The sequence below is a fragment of the Sinocyclocheilus rhinocerous genome, unplaced genomic scaffold, assembly GCF_001515625.1.
Source record: "Sinocyclocheilus rhinocerous isolate Xijiao unplaced genomic scaffold, SAMN03320098_v1.1 scaffold135, whole genome shotgun sequence".
Classification (NCBI taxonomy): Eukaryota; Metazoa; Chordata; class Actinopteri; order Cypriniformes; family Cyprinidae; genus Sinocyclocheilus; species Sinocyclocheilus rhinocerous.
The window spans coordinates 666,643-686,525 of NW_015632028.1; the positions used below are offsets into that span (position 1 = coordinate 666,643).

The window sequence follows — 19,883 nt, forward strand, 5'->3', positions numbered from 1 at the left end:
AAAAAAAAAAAAAAAAGGCTAAATGATTGCATTTTATCTTTGAATTAATTGAGTGATGCTAGATTAAGACTGTGTAATATCACTTTAAGTTTACCATAATGATACCTGGTTTATGTTAAACAAATGATTCACCCAAAATCATTTACTCACCCTCACGTTGTTCCAAACATGTTTGATTTACTTTCTTCTGTGGAAAACAAAAGGCATAATTCTGAAGACAGAGGACAAAAAAAAAATACCATAAAAAGTAATTCATACAACTTGTCCACTCTGTCCATGGAAAATCTTGATATCACCCATAGCTTGCCTCAATAATTAAAGTTTATGAGAAGTAGCCATCCCCAAAATTGTGGATAATTTGTATTTTTTTGGAACTTTTAAATGAGTCTGTTGATCCGGTTCACAATATCGGCCTTGATGACTCAAAGAATCAGATCGATGTAGTTCTTGAGTTCAACTCAGTGACTCAATGATCAAATCAGTCTATCAGTGAATAATGACTTAAATTTCACGTCAACTATTCCATGAAAGGATAATGGCAGTACAGCTTTCAGCAGATTTAGCAGAATAAAGTCATTCTCAACAATGCTTTCTAATTTTCATTTCCAGGATGTTAAACCTGGAGATGTTCTGCAGAAAAAGAACATGTGGGAAATTATTGGAGAAGGTTCTGCAGCCGAGAGGCCGGGACTGGGAGGAAAGGTAAATATTCACATAAGAAATGTACTGATAAACCTCAAAATGATAAATATAGGTTGAGAATGAATCTCTTACTGAATGCCTCTCATGCTATTTCTTCTACTCAACTTTTATATTTGTAGGCCTCCTCCTCGGGTAAACGATGCAAGTTTGTTGTGACAGGCCATGGGAAATACGAGAAGATTTGATGGTGATCATTACAGCGTCTACCCGAATGAGTGAGAAAGTGAGACGCTTTCTTCTATTTTACATAACATATACCTAATTTAAAGCTAACAATAAAAATATGATTCTGTAAATAAAAATGCCTCCCCAAAAAACACAATGGGAACATGAACACATGCCTTCTTACAGACTAGCGGAGGCGTGCTAGGTAATGTTATCTAATATTAACTAGCTATCAGGCTAGTAAAAAACTAGCTACGTAGCAAGCTAGCTAAGATTAGTTTTAAAATGTTAAATGTTGTAGCGTTAGAGCATAAAATACGCTTACATTCTTTCTAGTGCCTTATGGGATGACTTCCATTTCCTCATAAGTACACACTGACACTAATGTACTTTTTTTTTAATGAGAGTCCTAAAAACTCATCTCACTAAATAAATGTCATTGTTCTAATTCAAAATGTTGTTGAAATAAGAATATTGCATAAAAACGTTATGTCTCAAGTAAACTTTGGAGAGGTAATATAATTCATTTTAAAATAGGCTATATCTGAAAACACTTGAAAATTATTTTACCTTTTGAAATCTTGCAGTCTGCAGGGTTTTCATACGCCTGTTTGATAATATATTGATACTATATTGCAAACAAATCACAGCAAGCTGCTATCACAATGCAAATGTTTTCATTCAATGGCATGAAAGTAGTCATACAAAATATCCTCTCTCAAAACAGGTATTTTATTAAAAAAATATATAAAATAACATTAAATCTAGTACAGTGCACCTTAGAATGCAAAGCAATTATACACATCAACATCAGTAAAGAGAACATTTTCTCAGTCTGACGGTTTCTGCAATAAAAGACCAACATGCAAAAAAAAACCAAGCCCACGAACTTAACATTACCTGAAATGAGAACATGCATGAGTTGACAATGAGCATTCGCTGTTATGTATTTAATCACATTGAAGCAACCATTTACTGTATATTTAAGGTTTGGAAAGCTCCATCAGTGAAAGCACTTTGTCAACACTGAGCACCAAGTAGGGCAGCAGAGCAGAGTGCACCATGCCTTGCTTTCGGTACTAATAAGGCTTAGTACAAATTTCCAAAACTTAGCATACTTACTGTATACATCTCGTTCTTATACTATCTCTTAATTCTTCCACATTTTACCAGTTCCACTTGCCCACCCATCTAAAACTCACACTCAATTGTCCCTACACCTTCAAAAACATACAATAGCAATTTGTCCCTCAACACCATGTTATCTTGTATAATATCATATTCTCACAAAGACTTTTTACGCCCCATTAAGCACCATAGAATACTGGCTGTAGAAAAATATTGCTAAGAAAAAGGTATGGTGTATTTTATTGTAATGTTAAAAAAGAATACAGTGAGGTAACTTAACATTTTAGATGCCTAAACCCTGCATATATTTTACATTTTCTTACCCAAAAACACTTTCTTGATTTTGTGTCTTGTGGCAGGCTGGAGTGATAATACTTATTTTTTTATAAAAATTATTGAAATTATCTTTTTTTTTTTTTTTTTGATGATGATGATGATGAAAATGTTCAGGGATGTAAGTTTTATCAAAATATTACCATATTTAACATGCTTATGAAAAATGTTGACATAAGCTTTGAAAGTCTTAAGCAATAAAGTCTTTAATTTAAAAGCTTCAAAACGATATGATTTTTTTTTTCTTTATTCAATATTCTAATTAGCTTAAATGGTTAATGCCAGTTGACAAGTGGGCAATACCTACTGCAAATAAGATATTGTGCATTTGACAGATCTTTTTTTTTTTTAGTTTACTTGCCAATTGACCTGTTATAAAGTAATAAAAATATATGTAAAGAATTGGACTGGATAATAAACAGAACTCTACCATCGCAATGAAAGCTAACAATATCCTTGCCCATTATTTCTATGTTATTCAGTTAGACGCCAGTGGTTTAAGAAATACTGAAGCCTTTGGCTGTTCTATTAAAGTCTTTTGGTTCTTCGTCTTTATTTTTGCGGCCTATGAGTCCCATTTCAAAAACTGTTGCAATCTTTGTTGCTGGTCGCGAAGCTGCCTCTCTTAGTCGTCTGGCATCAAACCGCGGGCTGTACAGGAGAATTGGCAAACAATGCGCAAATGAGGGAATCTCTTCTGACTTTTTCTGTTCTGCCTCCATCTTCTTTTGCTCCTCAGTTTTATTGGCTTCAATTTGTTGCATTATATTCTCTTTGGTGGAGAACATTTGGAAGAGGACAGCATCCCACATTTTTGCTGCCCTTGGGGAGTCTTTACTATCCTGGCTCTCACTAGACTTAGCTTCGGCTTCAGACTTATTTTGCATTTCACTTACATTTTGATCAGTGCTGGCAGGGATGTCTTTCTTTGACGCAGACTCTGCCTCTGGAAAATTGGGCTCCTCTGCTTCAACCACCATGTGTTTCTTAAGGCGAGACCAGCCACTGAGTTTTGACTTCATGCCTTTTGGTTTCTGCATCACCTTCAAGAGAGGCTCTGCAGTCAGGGAGTAGCCTTCCTCAGCCTCCTCCTTCTTTTCCACTGCAGGCTTGATCTCCTGTTGGGGACTAGATTTTGCCTTCACTCTGTCAACCTTTTCAGGTTCAGTGTCCTTTGTTTTAAGGTCCTTTTTGTCTTCTTTTGGTTTAGCCAGTGGCTTAACCACATCCTTAACCTCTCCTTTATCAGGAGTTTTTTCAGAAGAAGCGGCTTCAAGCTTCTGCTTCTTAATTCTCTCTAACAAAGACATTTTTGCCTCTGTTGGCTTCTCTGGTACTTTGGTTGTTTTGGCATTAACTTTACCTTCTGACACCTTTGGAAGTGCTGGCTTTCCCACATCTTGGTCAGATAATGGCACAGCCTTACTTTCAGGTTTTGGAGTTTCCTTCACAGTTGGAGGGGTTGGTATCATTTGGGAAATTCTGGGAGATCCATAGGTTGGAGTTCTGACTCTTGGTGTCACAGTACTTATTGGCTCTGCTTTTGCTTCTGATGGTGGTGTATCAGCTACAGATACCACAATAGTTGGAATTTTAACATCAGGAATTTTTGCTTTTAATTCCGGCACAGTTGGCTTGGGAATGTCCCTTACAGAGTTTGCTTCTGGCTCAGATGCTGCCTTTGGAACCTCTGGAAGTGGAGCCACCACAGCGGTTTCCTCTTTAACAACACCAGCCTGAGGTGGCTGGACTTCAACCTGCTCGTTAGGCTTTACCTCAGACTTGCCATTCGTCATGGTCACATTTACATCAGATTGAGGTACTACTGGTTCGTGTTTTGTAAGATGAGTTGCCTTTACACTTGGCAGCGCAGTTGATGTCGAAATGCTAAAAGTGGGTGTGCAACTCTTTATTCCTCCATGGGCAACATATTCAGCGGGAGTCAATCCATAATATGTTGGTTTGGATTTAGGTGCTGTTGGTGTTTTGGGTCTTTGACCTGCAAATGGAAGGACTCTAGATAAAGGTTTCTGATACCCAACTGAAGATAAGCCAGGCTGCGCAGGTTCAATCTTGGGTGTTGTTGGAGTTTCAGGCTTTGGCTGCTCATTTGCATTAAGGTTTGAGCTCTCCTTGGGTATTTGGGTCTTTGGCTTTGATGACTCAAGTTTTGACAGGTTTCCTGTGGCCTTATCCAGCTTTTCTTGTAAGGGTTCAGTTGATTTGACATCTACGTCCCCATTTTCTAATATTTTTGAATGATTAGTATCATTCAAATGATTTGAAATTTTATGCATTTCATCTTGTGGACCAGTCAAACTTGAGGTTGGCGTTTTGGATCTTCTGCCCTCCATGTGCACAGGAGATACAGCAAATAAAAGTGGATTTGGTCTTGAAATCTCAGTCACAGATACTCTAACACGTGACACATGATGTGAGGGTGTCTTGGGACGTCCTGAATGTGTTTTTATTGAAGTAAAGTCATATGTTGGTGTTTTTACTCTTGTTGGCATTGTAACCCCCTTCGTCTCGAGTGTTGGAGTTGCACCCCGTTTTGTCTCAGGTGTCGGCATTGCAGTTTTTTTAGTCTCTGAAGCTGGAGTACTGACCCTTTTTATTTCAGAAGATGGAATTGTCTCTTTCCTGACTTCAGAAGTTGGAGTTTGGCTTTTCTGAATTTCTGAAGTTGGGGTTGTAATCCTCTTGACTTCAAATGCCGTTGTTGTAACCCTTGTGATCTCTCTGGTTGGTGTTCTGTCTCTTCTTATTTCAGATGTTGGTGTCACTGTCCTTCTAACCTCAAATGTTGGTGTCGGGGCTCTCAATAAATCTGCAGTAGGTGTTTTACTCCTTGTTGGTGATGCATGAGGTGTTCTCAAACCTACTGATTTTGCTGTGTAATTGGTGATTTGAGGAACTTCAAACAACGGTTTTGCTTTTCTAGTGACATTCAGAATGGTTGGCTGAGGGCTTGGAGATTTAGAGGTTACATGAGTGGTAAGATTTGAGCTGACTTCCAATCTTTGTGAAGTTTGTAGAATAGTGACTGATGCAGTAGCATGTGTGTCAAGTCCTGGAACTGGTGAGGCGGTGTATGTAAATGCTGGAGACAGGTGTTGGGGAGCCGCATATGGTTGTGGTGGAAACCTTGCCGTCTTGCCATAAGTGAATCCTCTGTGATGAGGATAAGGAGACGATACATGCTGATACAGTGGTCGGACATTGAAGCGTGGGTGTACCGTGCCAATGTAGAAAGGTGTCTCTGGAGTCTTGGGAGGTGTTGAGTGATCACTGTGCTCCAGGTCAGGGCTCGCTTCATTTACTGGAGAGAGGCTTGAGCGGAAGGGGACCGATGGTTGTGAGGCCTGGGCTGCAGCTTTTTTCTTCGCTGTCTTCTTGAGTAGTTTCTGGAGCCGGACATTTTCTTTCCCAGGTTTGGGAAGCAAAGGTGGGGGGTACTGCTGGGAAAGCAGGCCTGCCTGAGCAGCATTGCCAACATTGACAGCCATTAAATCTTCAGCCCCTGAAAGAAAGAAATAACAGATATTGTGTACTTTGAACACAACAATAATGAATAATGATTGGTATGGCTAATAATGGTAAAAATGTGCAAACCCTTCCAAAATTAGGCATTGTAAACTAAATCAGCAAAAATGCTGTGTTCACTAATATTTTTTGTTTTCTCTTTTTCAGGTGAACTTCCCAGTGATCGCTTGTGAGGAATTTAATACAGCAATAACATCTTTCCTGATTCACCAAGAACAGATATACATTAACATATATGTAGTACAATATTTCAGTCAACTTTTCAAAACATAAGGAAGAAACAGTTACACTAAATTGTTACACTAAATTGTATGTGCTTTTATGTTTTTATTCTTTTATTATGATTGTTCAATTTTTGACTGTTCTAATGGCATGACGTTGGGACGTTTCCCTACAATCTATTTGTCGCATGTAAAAAGCAAACTTATTCTCAGAAATCTGACCAATTGCAACAGAATATAAAGTCTTAGTTTCTTTTTTTTCCCCCTCAGTATTTTCTGAAGTATTTGTGCTGAAATTATGCCCACTTATAACAATGTATGAACTGAATGTGAATGTCAAATAGATCAAATAGTGATGATTTTTGTCAACTGTTGTTATATTGATTATCTATGCTATTTTTATACTATGACACATTGTTACATTTATATAGACTTGAATAGTAGATTAACAGAATATTCCAAAAACATTTTCCAAATTCCTGCAGCTGATTCTTATGCATTTTAAGTCACAAATGTTTTTACTGTTATATTTTATTACAAATATGACATTGATTTTCTTGCCCCTCTGCTCTAGTTCTTCATAGTTTTGCATTATGCATAATTGACTACACTTTTTGGATTTCAAGAAAACACTGGACTTTCTCCATTTATCATATTTATAATATTAATCTAAACATGTTTGTTTAGTTACAAGCATTGTGCTACCCACTGGTATTGAGAATGGTTAAAACAAGAATGTCATTTGTAGGCCATTACAGCTTTTATTTTCAATAAATTTGATATTTTGTATGATTCTTAATTTAGATTTTGGCTGCTTATTCTCAATGTAAAATGGAAATATCAGAATGGTTTTCACTTGATAAGATGTCTCAGTTATGACATGTTCCCATGCAGTAAACTTCCACAACACATCTAGGATAGCTCATTGGCCTAATTTAAGGGTGAAAGCAAATGAGCAAGTCATCTGCTCCATGTCACAGAGTGTGGTGCCACTTTCCACCCTCACTGTAAACCAATGCCAAGAGATCTGGGGGCAGTAGCCATAGGTGGGGCAGCTACATAATAAATCACTGAAAATGTACTACCAATCAGATTCAGTGGTTTCTGTTGACGCACAACCTAAGATCATATATCACAGAGCTGCTTTTAAGTTTTTCAAACTGTACTGATGCGTACTGTATTGATATTTTTACTAAACTACCTTAACACATTGAGATAATAATTATCTTTATGACTGGACTATTCATAAATGATATTCATGAAACACTCGTGGACATTTCCTGGCTCATTTATGCAATAATAAAGATAATAATTATATATAAATGTTATGAATTAGTGGGTTTATAATTATTTTTGGAAAAGCATAAATATAAGAATAAATCTCACTAAATGTAGCTATATTTGTGCTTAAAATATATAAGAAAATATAAGAAAAAAAGCCATTGGGGAAAGAAAAACTGCATTCAGTATATATTCTCCTAAAACATGTTTTAGTATGGGAAATGTCTTATTGTAGGGATGTTTAGATATTTGACTACAAAATACAAAAACTGACTACAAATTAAATCCAGTTGACTTAGGAAATATTTTTTAAAGTATGAGATACTGAGCATAATTACTTATTTTGTGTCTGTATAACACAATCTTTTTGCAAAAGTGCACATGTGGGCCACATGTAAAAGCTTGTAAAAGAAGCCTCTAGCCCAGAGTGACACAAAGAAGAACCATATGAGAGGAGGTCGTCCTTTTAAGGCCCTGGTAGGCTGAGCAGTTTGGAGAATTTCCAAGATGCAAGTTCAAAAGAGGAAAGGGCAAGAATAGCAAAGCAGTAAAATCATGCACAGCATAATTGCTTCTTAGCAACCACCTGGTGAAAACAAAAATCATTGTACATGTAAAAATATGTGTTCTGTGGTGGTATGTACACTTATATGCATGTGCTTAAAAAAAGATAACTTACCAAGATATGATTGTAACAGAAGACAGTTGAAGACACTTCAGACAAGGTCCCCTGTAAATATAAACATGCATGATTTATCATACATGTCCTTGAAAATAAGCAACTGTATTTTAAATATAAAAGACCTAAAATATGGTGACATTTAAACAAATATTGGTATTATTAATCTCAGTTTAATACTGTTATTACAATCCCTGTTGCACAAATCTGTCAAGTTAGCCTGCAACAAACTGCTGAAGCCTTTTCACAAAGGACAGACATGGCATGCACTTCCACACTAGGCATTCAAATAATAATAACCGAAAGACAAAAATATCAAATTTCAAGCTATTTTTTTGTGGTTTTATACCTGTTTGCCTGCTGTTCAGGGGTGTGCGGTGGCTGCCTGCTTGTCCCAGCTTGGACTGTCAGAACGGGAGACTCATGTTGAGTTCAACTATTCCACTTCCTTCAAATGGAAGGCACAGGCTCCATAGCAGTCCAAAAATAAAACCCTGAGTCTGTTACTCAGAATGCATGGCGAGTGGTGACGGTGTAGAGGGAACCGTCAGCGAAGCAGGGGGGATCCAGGTCACCTTAGATATCATCAAGTGTCCCCCCTCCCCCATGACACCTGATGCACACACCCTCATCTACACAATCTATAAGCACAACGCCCCCTACAGTTAAGAAGAAGAAGTAGTTGTTTATTTTGGAGCTCTGTTGCGGGCCAACTTTTTAAAGTAGTTCACTTGTTGCTTGCAAGACACTTTCTTCAAATACACCAAACAGGATATTAAACAAGAAAAAATTAGAACAACATTTTTCTAACACTTATTTCATGTTGATTGCCAATGTTGCACCTGAACTCTGAGTATAGTTGTAGTGTAAATGAGCACTATGTGTGATTAAACGTAGTTGAAACTTAATCCTGTGAACTGGCTAAATATTTATGGAAGCTTCAGGCAAGAAGTAATGGTTGGAATAAAAAGCCATCTGATCTGATTACACCAAAGAGCTCATGTGTTAATTTACAAACATCAATCTTCCTGGCATATATGATGAAGCTGATATTGACACTTTTTACATTATAAAATAGAAAAGCATGAAACTCATCTAAATGGTATATGCGCATAATGTAACTGGTGAAATTCACCAATCTACTGTATGTAAAGTGGTGTAAGAGGTTTTACCAGCTACTGATTTATGTAAATGTATTATTTACATATTTGATTATACTGTTTATTATAATTAATAATTATGTATTGTTATTGCCAAGCTGGAATTGCTACAATTGGTATATCAATGAATTTACATCAACAACGGAGAACAGAGTTCAGAGTTACTAGGTTGCATCTAATTATTGAATGCCATTTAAATTCAATTACAGAAATGTATTCTCATATTAGTGACCTATAGACATTTACAATGAAAAAAGGAAACTGTATCTGTATGAAACATTTACACCAGTTGGAGTTACAGTACAACCCATATCATTTCACAAACAGTTTCATATCACTGAGGAGTTCCTAACACAACATATGTGGACTTGGGAGTGAGCCCTGGGGAACACCCCACAACTTTGTCTGAAGCATTTATCCATTATGTTGAAAATAACACCAAAAGGCAAGCTGATCACACTCACATTCATCTCATTCAGAAAATGTGTTCATTGTGCTTACATAGTTCCACAGCAAATGTAGCAACAGTGTCTCAGCTCACTCTTCCGAACTTATGCCTCTGTTACATTTCCTCAAACCCTTGTCCATCACCTTATTCAGTGCCTGGGCCAAGATCTGGACCTTCCCTTCTTTACCCTTCCCACTATGGAATCTCCACCAATGGGAGATTTTCACAGATCAAGTTTCACTATAACAGAAAGACTTTTTCATTACTGCATGTTTGCTGAACTTTACAACCAGTCTCCGCCAGCAGGGAGCTCACTTCTTTCAGCTTTTCTGAGGTAAGAGTGAAAGAGGGCACGAGTGTAATAAGTGAGGAAATTGTGAGGGCAGGAAAGCTTGTGCATAGTTGCGAGTGAGTTTAGACTAAGACAATTTGTGACAATGAATGTGTGAACTCATCATGTTTTACACAAACTTGTGGAGTTCATATAGCCTAATCCATTTAGTTTCATCAAAAGCTTATTCAATTACTGAAACCTTAAAGTTTACATATAAAATAAAGCTGGATATCTTTAAAATTACATTTACATTTAATTTATTTTAAGTTGCCTGAATGACATAATTTATTCATTAGATATTATTTAAATTTTCCATGTCCAAATATAGAAGAAAAAAAAACTTGAGCAGGAACTTGGAAACTGGAAAATGTTTGGGCCTATTACGTGCAGCTGTCTTGTCAAAGTCAAATTCTTTTTGACCTGAGATGTTTGTAGGGATTGCTCACATCCATTTTCTGAATATTATTCAGAAGTTACCAATTGATTGATTTTAAATTTCAATTAATCAAATCATAAAAAGATTTTTGTCGTATTTTGTAAAATCTGAGTCCTGCAATATAAAAAGAAATATTAGTTTTTGTCCACATTTTGTCCACTTAAGAAGATGTTCTAAAGGAAAGTGCCTGTCTTTTGATCTTTTCAACTCTCTTGAAAAGGCCATGAATCTCCCAGGCCACGTGGAATACAAACTTTCACATACATCTAAGCATGAGCAAGGGCATTTCTCATTTATCATGCGTCAGCCAGTTCACAGGTCAGCTAATAATAAGATTTGGTCAACGCTTAGCTAAAATTACTTTATACATCTTGTGAGAAACCGAAAAGTGAAAAGCATAGCAGACTACTATAAACAAAGATGTAATTGTTGCCTTAAAATGTAATACATATTCTGGTTTACGGTCAACATAACTTTGGAGTAAGTATTTGCACCCTACATTCCTGGTCCTCGTTTATATTGATTATTTCATTTGGCAAAAAACCCCATTAGTTCAGCATGAAGGAGCCAATGGGAAAGGAAAGAGATTGTTTCATGACAGTTTTATGAATCACTATATGTATTCATTAGACTCGTTGCAGTCTTGCTTTGAGGTTCTGATTTGTGCATCATTCTTTCATTTTCTTTTAGTCTCAAAGTCCACTATCACCATGTCAGACAGAGGAGGTGTAAGTATCATACTTCCAAGGAATTTCCTTCATTCTGTAGTCCAACTGAACTTTAAAACATGCTTTTCTATGCATATTGAATGGCATTTGTATGAAGTACACTATCAGGGCATAATCAGGCCTCTGTTTATTATTTGTTTTTTACAGCGAGCATTTTGAGGGTGAGTTTCCTTGTAAAATATTATTGCTTGAGCATTTATTTTATTTTAAACAATGTAAATATTTGTAATGTATCAGTTCACCATTTCTCCTTATGGTCATTGTGTAGGCATAAATGTAATAATTGTGCAATCTATGATACTGCTGCACTGGTGCTAAATCATTTCTAAAATGATCATTCCATGGATGAAACTTTCACGTGTTAGTAACAACTTGTATATGTAAAACATCCTGGTCTCCATCTTTGAGCTTTGATTTTTACATTCTATTTGATTGATTTTATTAAACAATAAGGTATATCAGTGGTATTTATATTATTTACACCGAATCTGCTTTCATCAACAATGTGAAGAACATTATCTTACGGACATAAAAAATATAAATAAATAAATGTGCAAATATATTTATGTGAAATAAATGTATAAATAAATACAATAAAACATAAATAAGGCAGGTATGTCTTTTAAAAAAAGTTTTTGTTGGTGGAAAAATGTCGTTGTTGGCAGATTCGGTCCCTTAGTATTATAGTTGCTAGTATCCATTCTGTTCTTGTTTTCTGTTCTCGTTTAATGCTTCCTGTCATTGAAGAGGAAGGTATGTTGATTACAGATGTATCCCACTTTATCATGTTGAAGGGACTGCTGTGTCCCTTGTTTCAGTTGTCTGCAGTCTCCTCCTAGTGGACAACATCTATATAGATTGGTGTCCCTTCTAGTCAAGAGTGGCATACTGGAGCAAGACCAAAAAAATCCTATAATCCAAAAATATATACAAACTAACCATAGTCCGTACAAATTTGGGCAATAATCTATCCAGAGATTAGGCTTTGAAATGAAATGGTTGAAAGAGTTTTTAAATGATAACAATTGTGCAGCGACCCTTTTTTTTTTTTTGAGTTTGCTTTGCATGGCTTGTATTAATTTCACTCATATTTAGTTTTATTTTAAAATAATTTTTAATGTATTATTTTTTATAAATTATCTACATCTATAATTACATAAAAAAATAAATTTGGTTATATATAAAAATCCACTTAAAATGTTTAATTTTTTTTAATTTTTTTTATCTAATTTCAAAATGGAAGAGGATATATATATATATATATATATATATATATATACACACACACACACTTTGACATATATTCAATAATAAATTATTTAACAGTCTATTATTAATCTATTAATTAATTGAATTTACTTTCCTTCTAATTTTGTTAACAAAAATACTAATTTTGTGAAAGCAGTGCTATGCTAAAATTTTAATATTGCTGTGTAGCTTTAACTATACTGCCCCATAAGGATTTCCCTATAACCCAATAACAAACTTTCTCCTGTTTACTCCTAATACAGAAGAGAAACCAAAGTTCAAGTAAGTAACCATTAGTAAGAACCTTTGCACATCACAGCGAATAAAATTAATAGATTTTAAGATATATTATGCTCATTTTATTTCTTTCACTACAGGCCATCAGCACCCAAGATCCCAGATGGTGAGAAACTGGACTTTGATGTAAGAGTTCATGTATCTTTGGGAGTCTTTAAAATATACATAGCCATGTATTTGTCAGACAACATTGATGACAACATTGTTTCTCGCGTGTCTGAATGCAGGACATTCAGAAGAAACGTCAGAACAAGGACACTCTTGAGCTGCAGTGCCTCATCGGCGCTCATTTCGAGCAAAGGAAGAAAGAGGAGGAGGAGCTGATCGCCCTCAAGGAGAGAATTGTGAGTGAACGTCAACCGAGACGTAAAACGTTAGTCTGATCTTCCTCAGAATAAGAAGTCGTGAATGAAATGTGTTTTCTGTCTTCGAACAGGAGAAGCGCAGAACTGAGAGGGCAGAGCAGCAGAGGATCCAAGCTGAAAAGGATAAGGAGCGCAAGGCCAGACGTGAGGTGTGTATCACTGACCTTGTGAGTACTGTTAATTTGTTCATTAAAACAATGATGACCATGACTGAGACATAAAGATGACACTAAAGTCACACTAACTGTAACTTTTTTAACATGCAATAGTATTGACAAAAAAAAAAAAGACGAGACTAAAATGTTGTTTAGAAAATAAAAAACGTTACCAGAATGTCTCTATATTTTCTTCAACAAAAAAGGAGAAAATATATTTTACACAATTTTTAAAGGGGGGGAACAATGCTGTTTCATGCATTCAGAGTTGTTTACACTGTTAAAGAGTTGGATTCTCATGCTAAGCATGGACAAAGTTTCAAAAAACAATTTGGACGTATGACGGAGTATTTCTGTGCTAAAAATTGTACTTCCAGGTTCGTACAAGTTTCGGAGAGTTTTTTTCAATCGTGGCTCTTCATGACGTAGACGAGGGTGGAACCCCTTATATGGGCATTTCTCCCGGAAGATCACGCCCGCGCACGCATCGCCCAGAGTGAGAGCGAGATCGCGCCCATCAATGCGCTTCATCCGGCGGCAGCGCTACACGGGACTTGCTCGGGAAGAATGTCTCCAAAGTTGGTTGTAAGGGTAGGATAACTTTGTTAAGCTTCCTAAAGAACCCAGCGTTGTTTTTCTGGGGCAGCAACGGAGTTTCACAAGTGTGTTTGTTGACGAACGTTTTATAAACAAGGCCCAGTTCGACGCTGGATTTGCACATCGTTTGATACTGAAAGATGGAGCGGTTCCAGCTATAAAAGATCCCGGTCATGATCTGGAACTGCAGACAGTAAGTGAAACGGCATCAAATGTCTGTTTTGTTGGCATTCGGCGCTCAAGTGCTCGTCACTCTTTAGCTCCGCCCACGGCGCGCCTCCAGGAGCTCGGCTGTTTCCGGAGAGAATCGTAAAGCTGTATCTTTCTTTTAATAAATATGATAAAACTAAAGACTTTTTAGAGATATGAAGGATGCAGTACTATTCTATAGGTACTCAAGATTAACATGAGATTGGGTGAAACTGTGTGTGTTGTGCCCCCTTTAACAAGACTCTAAATGAGTTTTCATGCCTGGGGTTGCCAGATGTCAAGACTTTAAATCCCCAATTATTTTTTCTCCTAAAAGGGCACATTTTCTGCCCTGTGTTTTACTTTATCTTAGCAACTTGGCAACCATGAAAAAACACTGAAAAAACACAGATGATCTGAAAACAGACACACATCCATTGAGATATCCTGCTCAAATGAAAGTGTAATAAAGCCAGTCTATGTTCCTTCATGGCTGCACTGTTTACTGCAACTAAATGAGCTATCAAAATATGCTTTTGTAGTTTTGATATGGTCAATATGCTTTTTATATAGATAGAGCTCAACTATACTGCTTGCAATTGTGGTTGCTGTATAAATGCACTTACGCAACCCCTGTGCCACAATACAAAGTCTTTTTTGCTATTGTTTTAATAGAAAAAAAAAAAACATTTGTATAATTTGGTATCATTGGAATTAATATTAGGGATTTCACTGCTTTTGATTTTGATTGAAGTTTTTGAGTTTCAGTTTTTATAATGTAAAGAGTGTGTTAATTTATATGATAATTTAATAAATCAGGAAACTAGATGAGTAAATTTAATATATATATATTTTTTTTGGTCAACTGAAACTTGTCCAAACAAAAAACAGGGTAGGTACACAAATATAAACAGGACAGGCTAAACAGCTGACAAAATTAATGCTAGAAAGTCTAGAAAGTGTCTATCTTCTAGCAACACACTGATTTGATGACTCCTACAGGAGGAGAGGCGAAGGAACGAGGAGGAAGATGCCAAGAAGAAGGCAGAAGAAGATGCCAAGAAAAAGTCAGCTCTGGGCTCCAACTTCAGCAGCCACCTGCAGAAGGTCAGCTACTTAAACCATTTAAAATGAACTGAAGAGCATTAATTGAAACAACTGTGACTGAAACCCTAGTTGTCCTTCAGGTCGACTCCAAGAAAGGTGGCAAGAAACAAACAGAAAGAGAGAAGAAGAAAAATATCCTGGCTGAGAGACGCAAACCACTAAACATCGACCATCTCAACGAGGATAAACTGAGGTGAGTTAAGGCCCGTTCACACCAAGCACGATAGCTATAAAGGTAACGATAAAGATATAGTTCTAAAAATCGTTCTCAATATTAAAGAACAGCAGAGTTCACACCACAGCTATAACGATAAAGGCACAGAGAAACGATATCGTTGTAATCACTTTCAGAACGATTTTTCCCCCAGCTGATGAACGATAAACACTGACAGCCAATCAGAATCAATCCTGCTGTGACGAGCTCAAGAGTTTAAAGCGGCAGATGCCGCTTAGAATAAACAGACGATATCGTTGGCTGGTGTGGACGCTAATATCGTTATCTTTATAGTTATCGCTCTTGGTGTGAATGGGGCTTTACACTGTTGAAGTGGCCATTTAAACGGTCAGTACGGTCTTGCTTATTTATATCTTGTGGACTTCAAGGACAAAGCACAGGAGCTGTCTGAATGGATAAAGACCCTGGAGGCTGAGAAATCTGAGCACATGGAGAGGTTGAAGAGACAGAAGTATGAGGTGAGAGAACGAATAGTGAAATAGACAAGAGGACAGGAAACCTTTATGTACCTATACATGCCACTGTCATCACCAGCATTTGATTCTTTGAGGTTCATTTTGAGATCACTGATAAATCTCTGATCTTCTTCAGGTTACTACACTGCGCAAGAGAGTGGAGGAGCTCAGCAAATTGTAAGTTACAGGTTTTATGAATGACATAGAGCCCCCTGCTGTGCATGACCTGTATGTGGCAGCTTGACAAGTGTGACGTGATGGTGAAAACTTAAAGGGGTCATATGATGCTGCTAAAAAGAACATTATTTTGTGTATTTGGTGTAATGAAATGTGTTTATGCGGTTTAAGGTTAAAAAAACCACATTATTTTCCACATACTGTACATTATTGTTTCTCCTCTATGCCCCGCCTTTTTGAAACGCGTCGATTTTTACAAAGCTCATCGGACACTGCACTCACTTTCTGAGAACAGCAATAGATTATTCATGCAAGTTACAAATCCAGTACACTGGAAACATGGTGTAGAAACAGTTTTCAGTAAGAAATTTCTAGTAAATTTTACAAACAGTTACAAAAAAACAAGTCAGTTTTGAAGTAGAAAAACTGTAATAGTAAAATGTACGGTGATATTTATTTACTACTTTGAAAAATTATAGTGTATAGGCATCACAACAACAACAACAACAATAATTATTATTATTATTGTTGTTGTTCTTGTTCATGATAAAATTATATTAATTTATTAATAAATAATAATTAATTACTATAATTATAATTAACTTACTGTACAATGGTAGCCTGAAGGGCAAGGCAGAGGAGATTTATAAGGACAAAAAATGTGAAGTATAAATAGTGATAATACAAATATTAGTAAAATGAAAAAAAAGTAATACAATACATTTGTAATAGAATTGCAAATATAGGAATAGGAATATAGGAACAATAGGAACAAATACCTGCCAAAAAAGAAATCTTTCTGATACTGTGAGTGACAGTAATGGTGTGTGCACACTGAAAGCGAATTTAACTGGCATGCGTTTTGTTGAACATTTTCAACTTGAGCGGGAAATTCGCAAGCGTTGTCGCGCAAGCCAATCAGCAAAGAGCTTACTGATACGTCCGGTTTGACACGTCCAGTTGTATCAGAAAATGGAGGAGAGCAATTTGTAAGCCTTTTAATCTTTTCCTTTGACGTGATCTTTACCCTGTCTTGTACCCTGTTTTTTTGTTTTGTTTTGTTTGTTTATTTGTTTTACATTGTGACTGCTTTTTTCTTTGTCTATATAATGTTCTTAATAAAAAATAATAATAAAAAAAAATGGAGGAGAGCAGGCACGGAATTTTATTCGCGCGAGTGACGCGAAAAACATCCCGCGAGTAATCTAGAGCGAGTGAATGCGCTTCGCTTTTGGAGAGCACAAACCATCAGTGAAGTCCTATGGAATAAAATCGCTGTCAAAAATAATCGTACGTAATTCAAAGCATTTGTGTGTCATTTTAATTTACTCGTGCGTAATTTAAAAGTATTGTATGTAATTCTGTTTTTTTGTCAGAGTTGGATTCCAAAATCTACGGCCACGACAGTTTAGAAAAACTGAGCCGTATTGTCCGTACAGTATCACAAAATCTCGTATCTGTAAACTGTCGTGGCCGTAGATTTTGGAATCCAACTCTGACAAAAAACAGAATTACATACAATACTTTTAAATTACGCACGAGTAAATTAAAATGACACACAAATGCTTTGAATTACGTACGATTATTTTTGACAGCGATTTTATTCCATAAAGTCTAGTTTGAACAACATATGCGCATGCTATGGTGTGAAATGTAAATTCATTCATTCATTCGTGTTTTTTTTAACGCAACAAACCCACACATATGATAGATAGACAGACAGACAGATAGATAGATAGATAGATAGATAGATAGATAGATAGATAGATAAAAAATATATATTTGCTCACCTGTTGTCTTTTCACTCAAACTCCTGCACTGCAGCAGCAAGAAGGGCGCCGCCACTCGTCGCAGAAAGTAAGTGCGTCGTCCTGCAGGCCAAGACCACCACAATAATGTTGGACAAGATACACCCCTCGTTCTGTGCTGACCACACAGGACTCCGTAGTTGTTGATCAACCCACTCTTCATCGTCTTGGACTGTTATTTAGTTCCTTTTTATGTCATGTAAATAAAGTGTGACTTAAAGCCTTTGTCAGTACGTATTCCAATTGAAACATCAATAAAATCGTTGTTTTTAGATTTTGTCATGCATTTTTTTTTAGGTTCACCAGTGGATAATCATGTTCCAGTTTCAAGATAAGTTATACCGCATCTGAAAAAAAATCTGTAGCCTAACTGTCAAGTGACAGGCGAAATGATACCAAGTGACTTGTTACTTTAGTGAAAACGCAACCTACAGGTGTCTGTCTGTAACCTGTCACGCGTATCCAGAAGTTCATTCGCCTTCGTCAATAGTCCCAAGTTCACTTTTCTAGCTCAAATAAGGATTTATTTATTTATTTTGCACTCAAGAATTAATATAAGCGTTTTAACAACATTGTGAGCTTCACATATAGGATTTTAACTATTAATCCGTTGTGTAGACCATTTTAGTTCGGTTTTACACCCTGAAGAACAAGTCGAAAATACTTTGTGGTAACAGTCACAGATCCTGTCAATAAGCTTAACTTTTGTTTAATAAATGTGGCAGAAAGTTCCTAGATCTGCCATATAAATTTCTTCTTCCGAATGCATGAATTTATGAAATAATCTATAGACTAACTGCACATTGATGTGCTCGTGGGTTACAGCAGCACATGATAATGCACAATTTGATGATCAATTAGTTACAAAAATATGTAAACATGACGCAAATATACGCTGACCACAGCTGTTCTGTTCTGTTCTGTTCGGTGTATTTATGATGTATGAAGTTCAGTACACAAGATGGTGCTGTTTTTATATCATGTCTTCCATTAGCGCCCTTTTTTAATACGGGCAAAAAGTGCACAAGATAATAATTATCCCTGAAATATTCCATGCTAAATAATACATCTGTTATTTTTTTAAATAGTAACACTTTATAATTTTCCTTAACATCATCAAACATGTTCCTGTGTAGATTAAAATTAGACCGTATCATTATACAGCCTATGTAGGCTAAAAAAATTCGATATTTGCATGCATTCATAATTTAATGTAGCCTACATGAATGAAAGTTTATAGATTATATATATAGGCCAATACTGCTTTTCAAGCTTTATCAGATCGCGATTAATAAGAAGCCAACTTTTTAGTTTTTTTTTTTTTAAAGTCCTCGAGCAGGGTAAATAATTCCTGTTATCCACTTTTATGTTTAGCTATACGGTTATTTTGATTGAGATGGTCCACTTGAATAGAACCAAATAAAAGAGCTTTTGGATAAAAGCGTCTGCTAAACGACTAAATGTAAATGTAAACAATTTGGTGAAGGTTAGAGAAAAACATTGAATTGTTTTAATAACTGTAAGTTGCCAAAATTCGTTGAAACTGGACAAAATGTAAATATTTAAACTATTATTTTGTAGTCTAATTGGGCAAATTGTCTTTGTTATGAGAACATTTCTTCTTGTATTTTCAAACATCTCATGGAATGAGTTATAGCATGATATTACAATTAAGAACAACAACAACAACAACAACAACCTTCACTTTGGTCTTCGTTTTCGGTCCCGCTAAAGCCGTTGTGTTTGAAATAATATTCATAATGTCATTTTTAATTCATGCGACAAATTACAAAAATTCCATTCAAATATTTGAGTATAAATAGTTATATATTTTTTTATTAATCCGACATTCACTCGTTTAAGAAGTATAAATATAAAGTTTAACACAAGACACAACAAGCAAGTGTTTCAAACAGGCATCATTAAATACAATAATATGTTTGTTCGTTTTCGTCGCTTTAACAAAACAGATCTTATTTACACATATACAAAAGTGGTCCTACTTTTCGTATCTGGATTACGATTCGCTCGTAAATAATTAGGAAATAAAAGGTGATGGTGACAGAAAATATATTCACAAAGGGAAAAA

At 36.0% G+C, this 19,883-nt stretch overlaps 2 protein-coding genes and 1 pseudogene across 2 annotated transcripts in view; 2 read left to right on the forward strand and 1 right to left on the reverse strand.

Moving 5' to 3' along the window:
- Positions 1–7,176, forward strand: part of LOC107742064 (caldesmon, smooth muscle-like) — a 32,555-nt gene extending 25,379 nt beyond the window's left edge. The window contains exons 10-12 of the mRNA XM_016554921.1: positions 610–702; positions 822–925; positions 6,022–7,176. Coding sequence (XP_016410407.1) covers positions 610–702; positions 822–887 — 159 coding nt within the window. The 3' untranslated portion in view covers positions 888–925; positions 6,022–7,176. The remainder of the gene's footprint in view (positions 1–609; positions 703–821; positions 926–6,021) is intronic.
- Positions 2,427–8,573, reverse strand: LOC107742059 (titin-like). Its single transcript, XM_016554916.1, has 3 exons — positions 8,405–8,573; positions 8,056–8,106; positions 2,427–5,851 (listed from the first exon to the last, which is right to left on the reverse strand). The coding sequence occupies exon 3, from the start codon at positions 5,835–5,837 to the stop codon at positions 2,826–2,828; it is 3,012 nt and encodes a 1,003-aa protein (XP_016410402.1). The 5' UTR covers positions 5,838–5,851; positions 8,056–8,106; positions 8,405–8,573; the 3' UTR covers positions 2,427–2,825.
- On the forward strand, positions 8,062–18,017 carry LOC107742060 (troponin T, fast skeletal muscle isoforms-like; annotated as a pseudogene).
- Positions 18,018–19,883: the final 1,866 nt, after the last annotated feature.

Bases quoted from the DNA above. Each gene is read 5' to 3' on its own strand.
- LOC107742059 (XM_016554916.1), bottom strand. From the start codon at position 5,837: ATGGCTGTCAATGTTGGCAATGCTGCTCAGGCAGGCCTGCTTTCCCAG.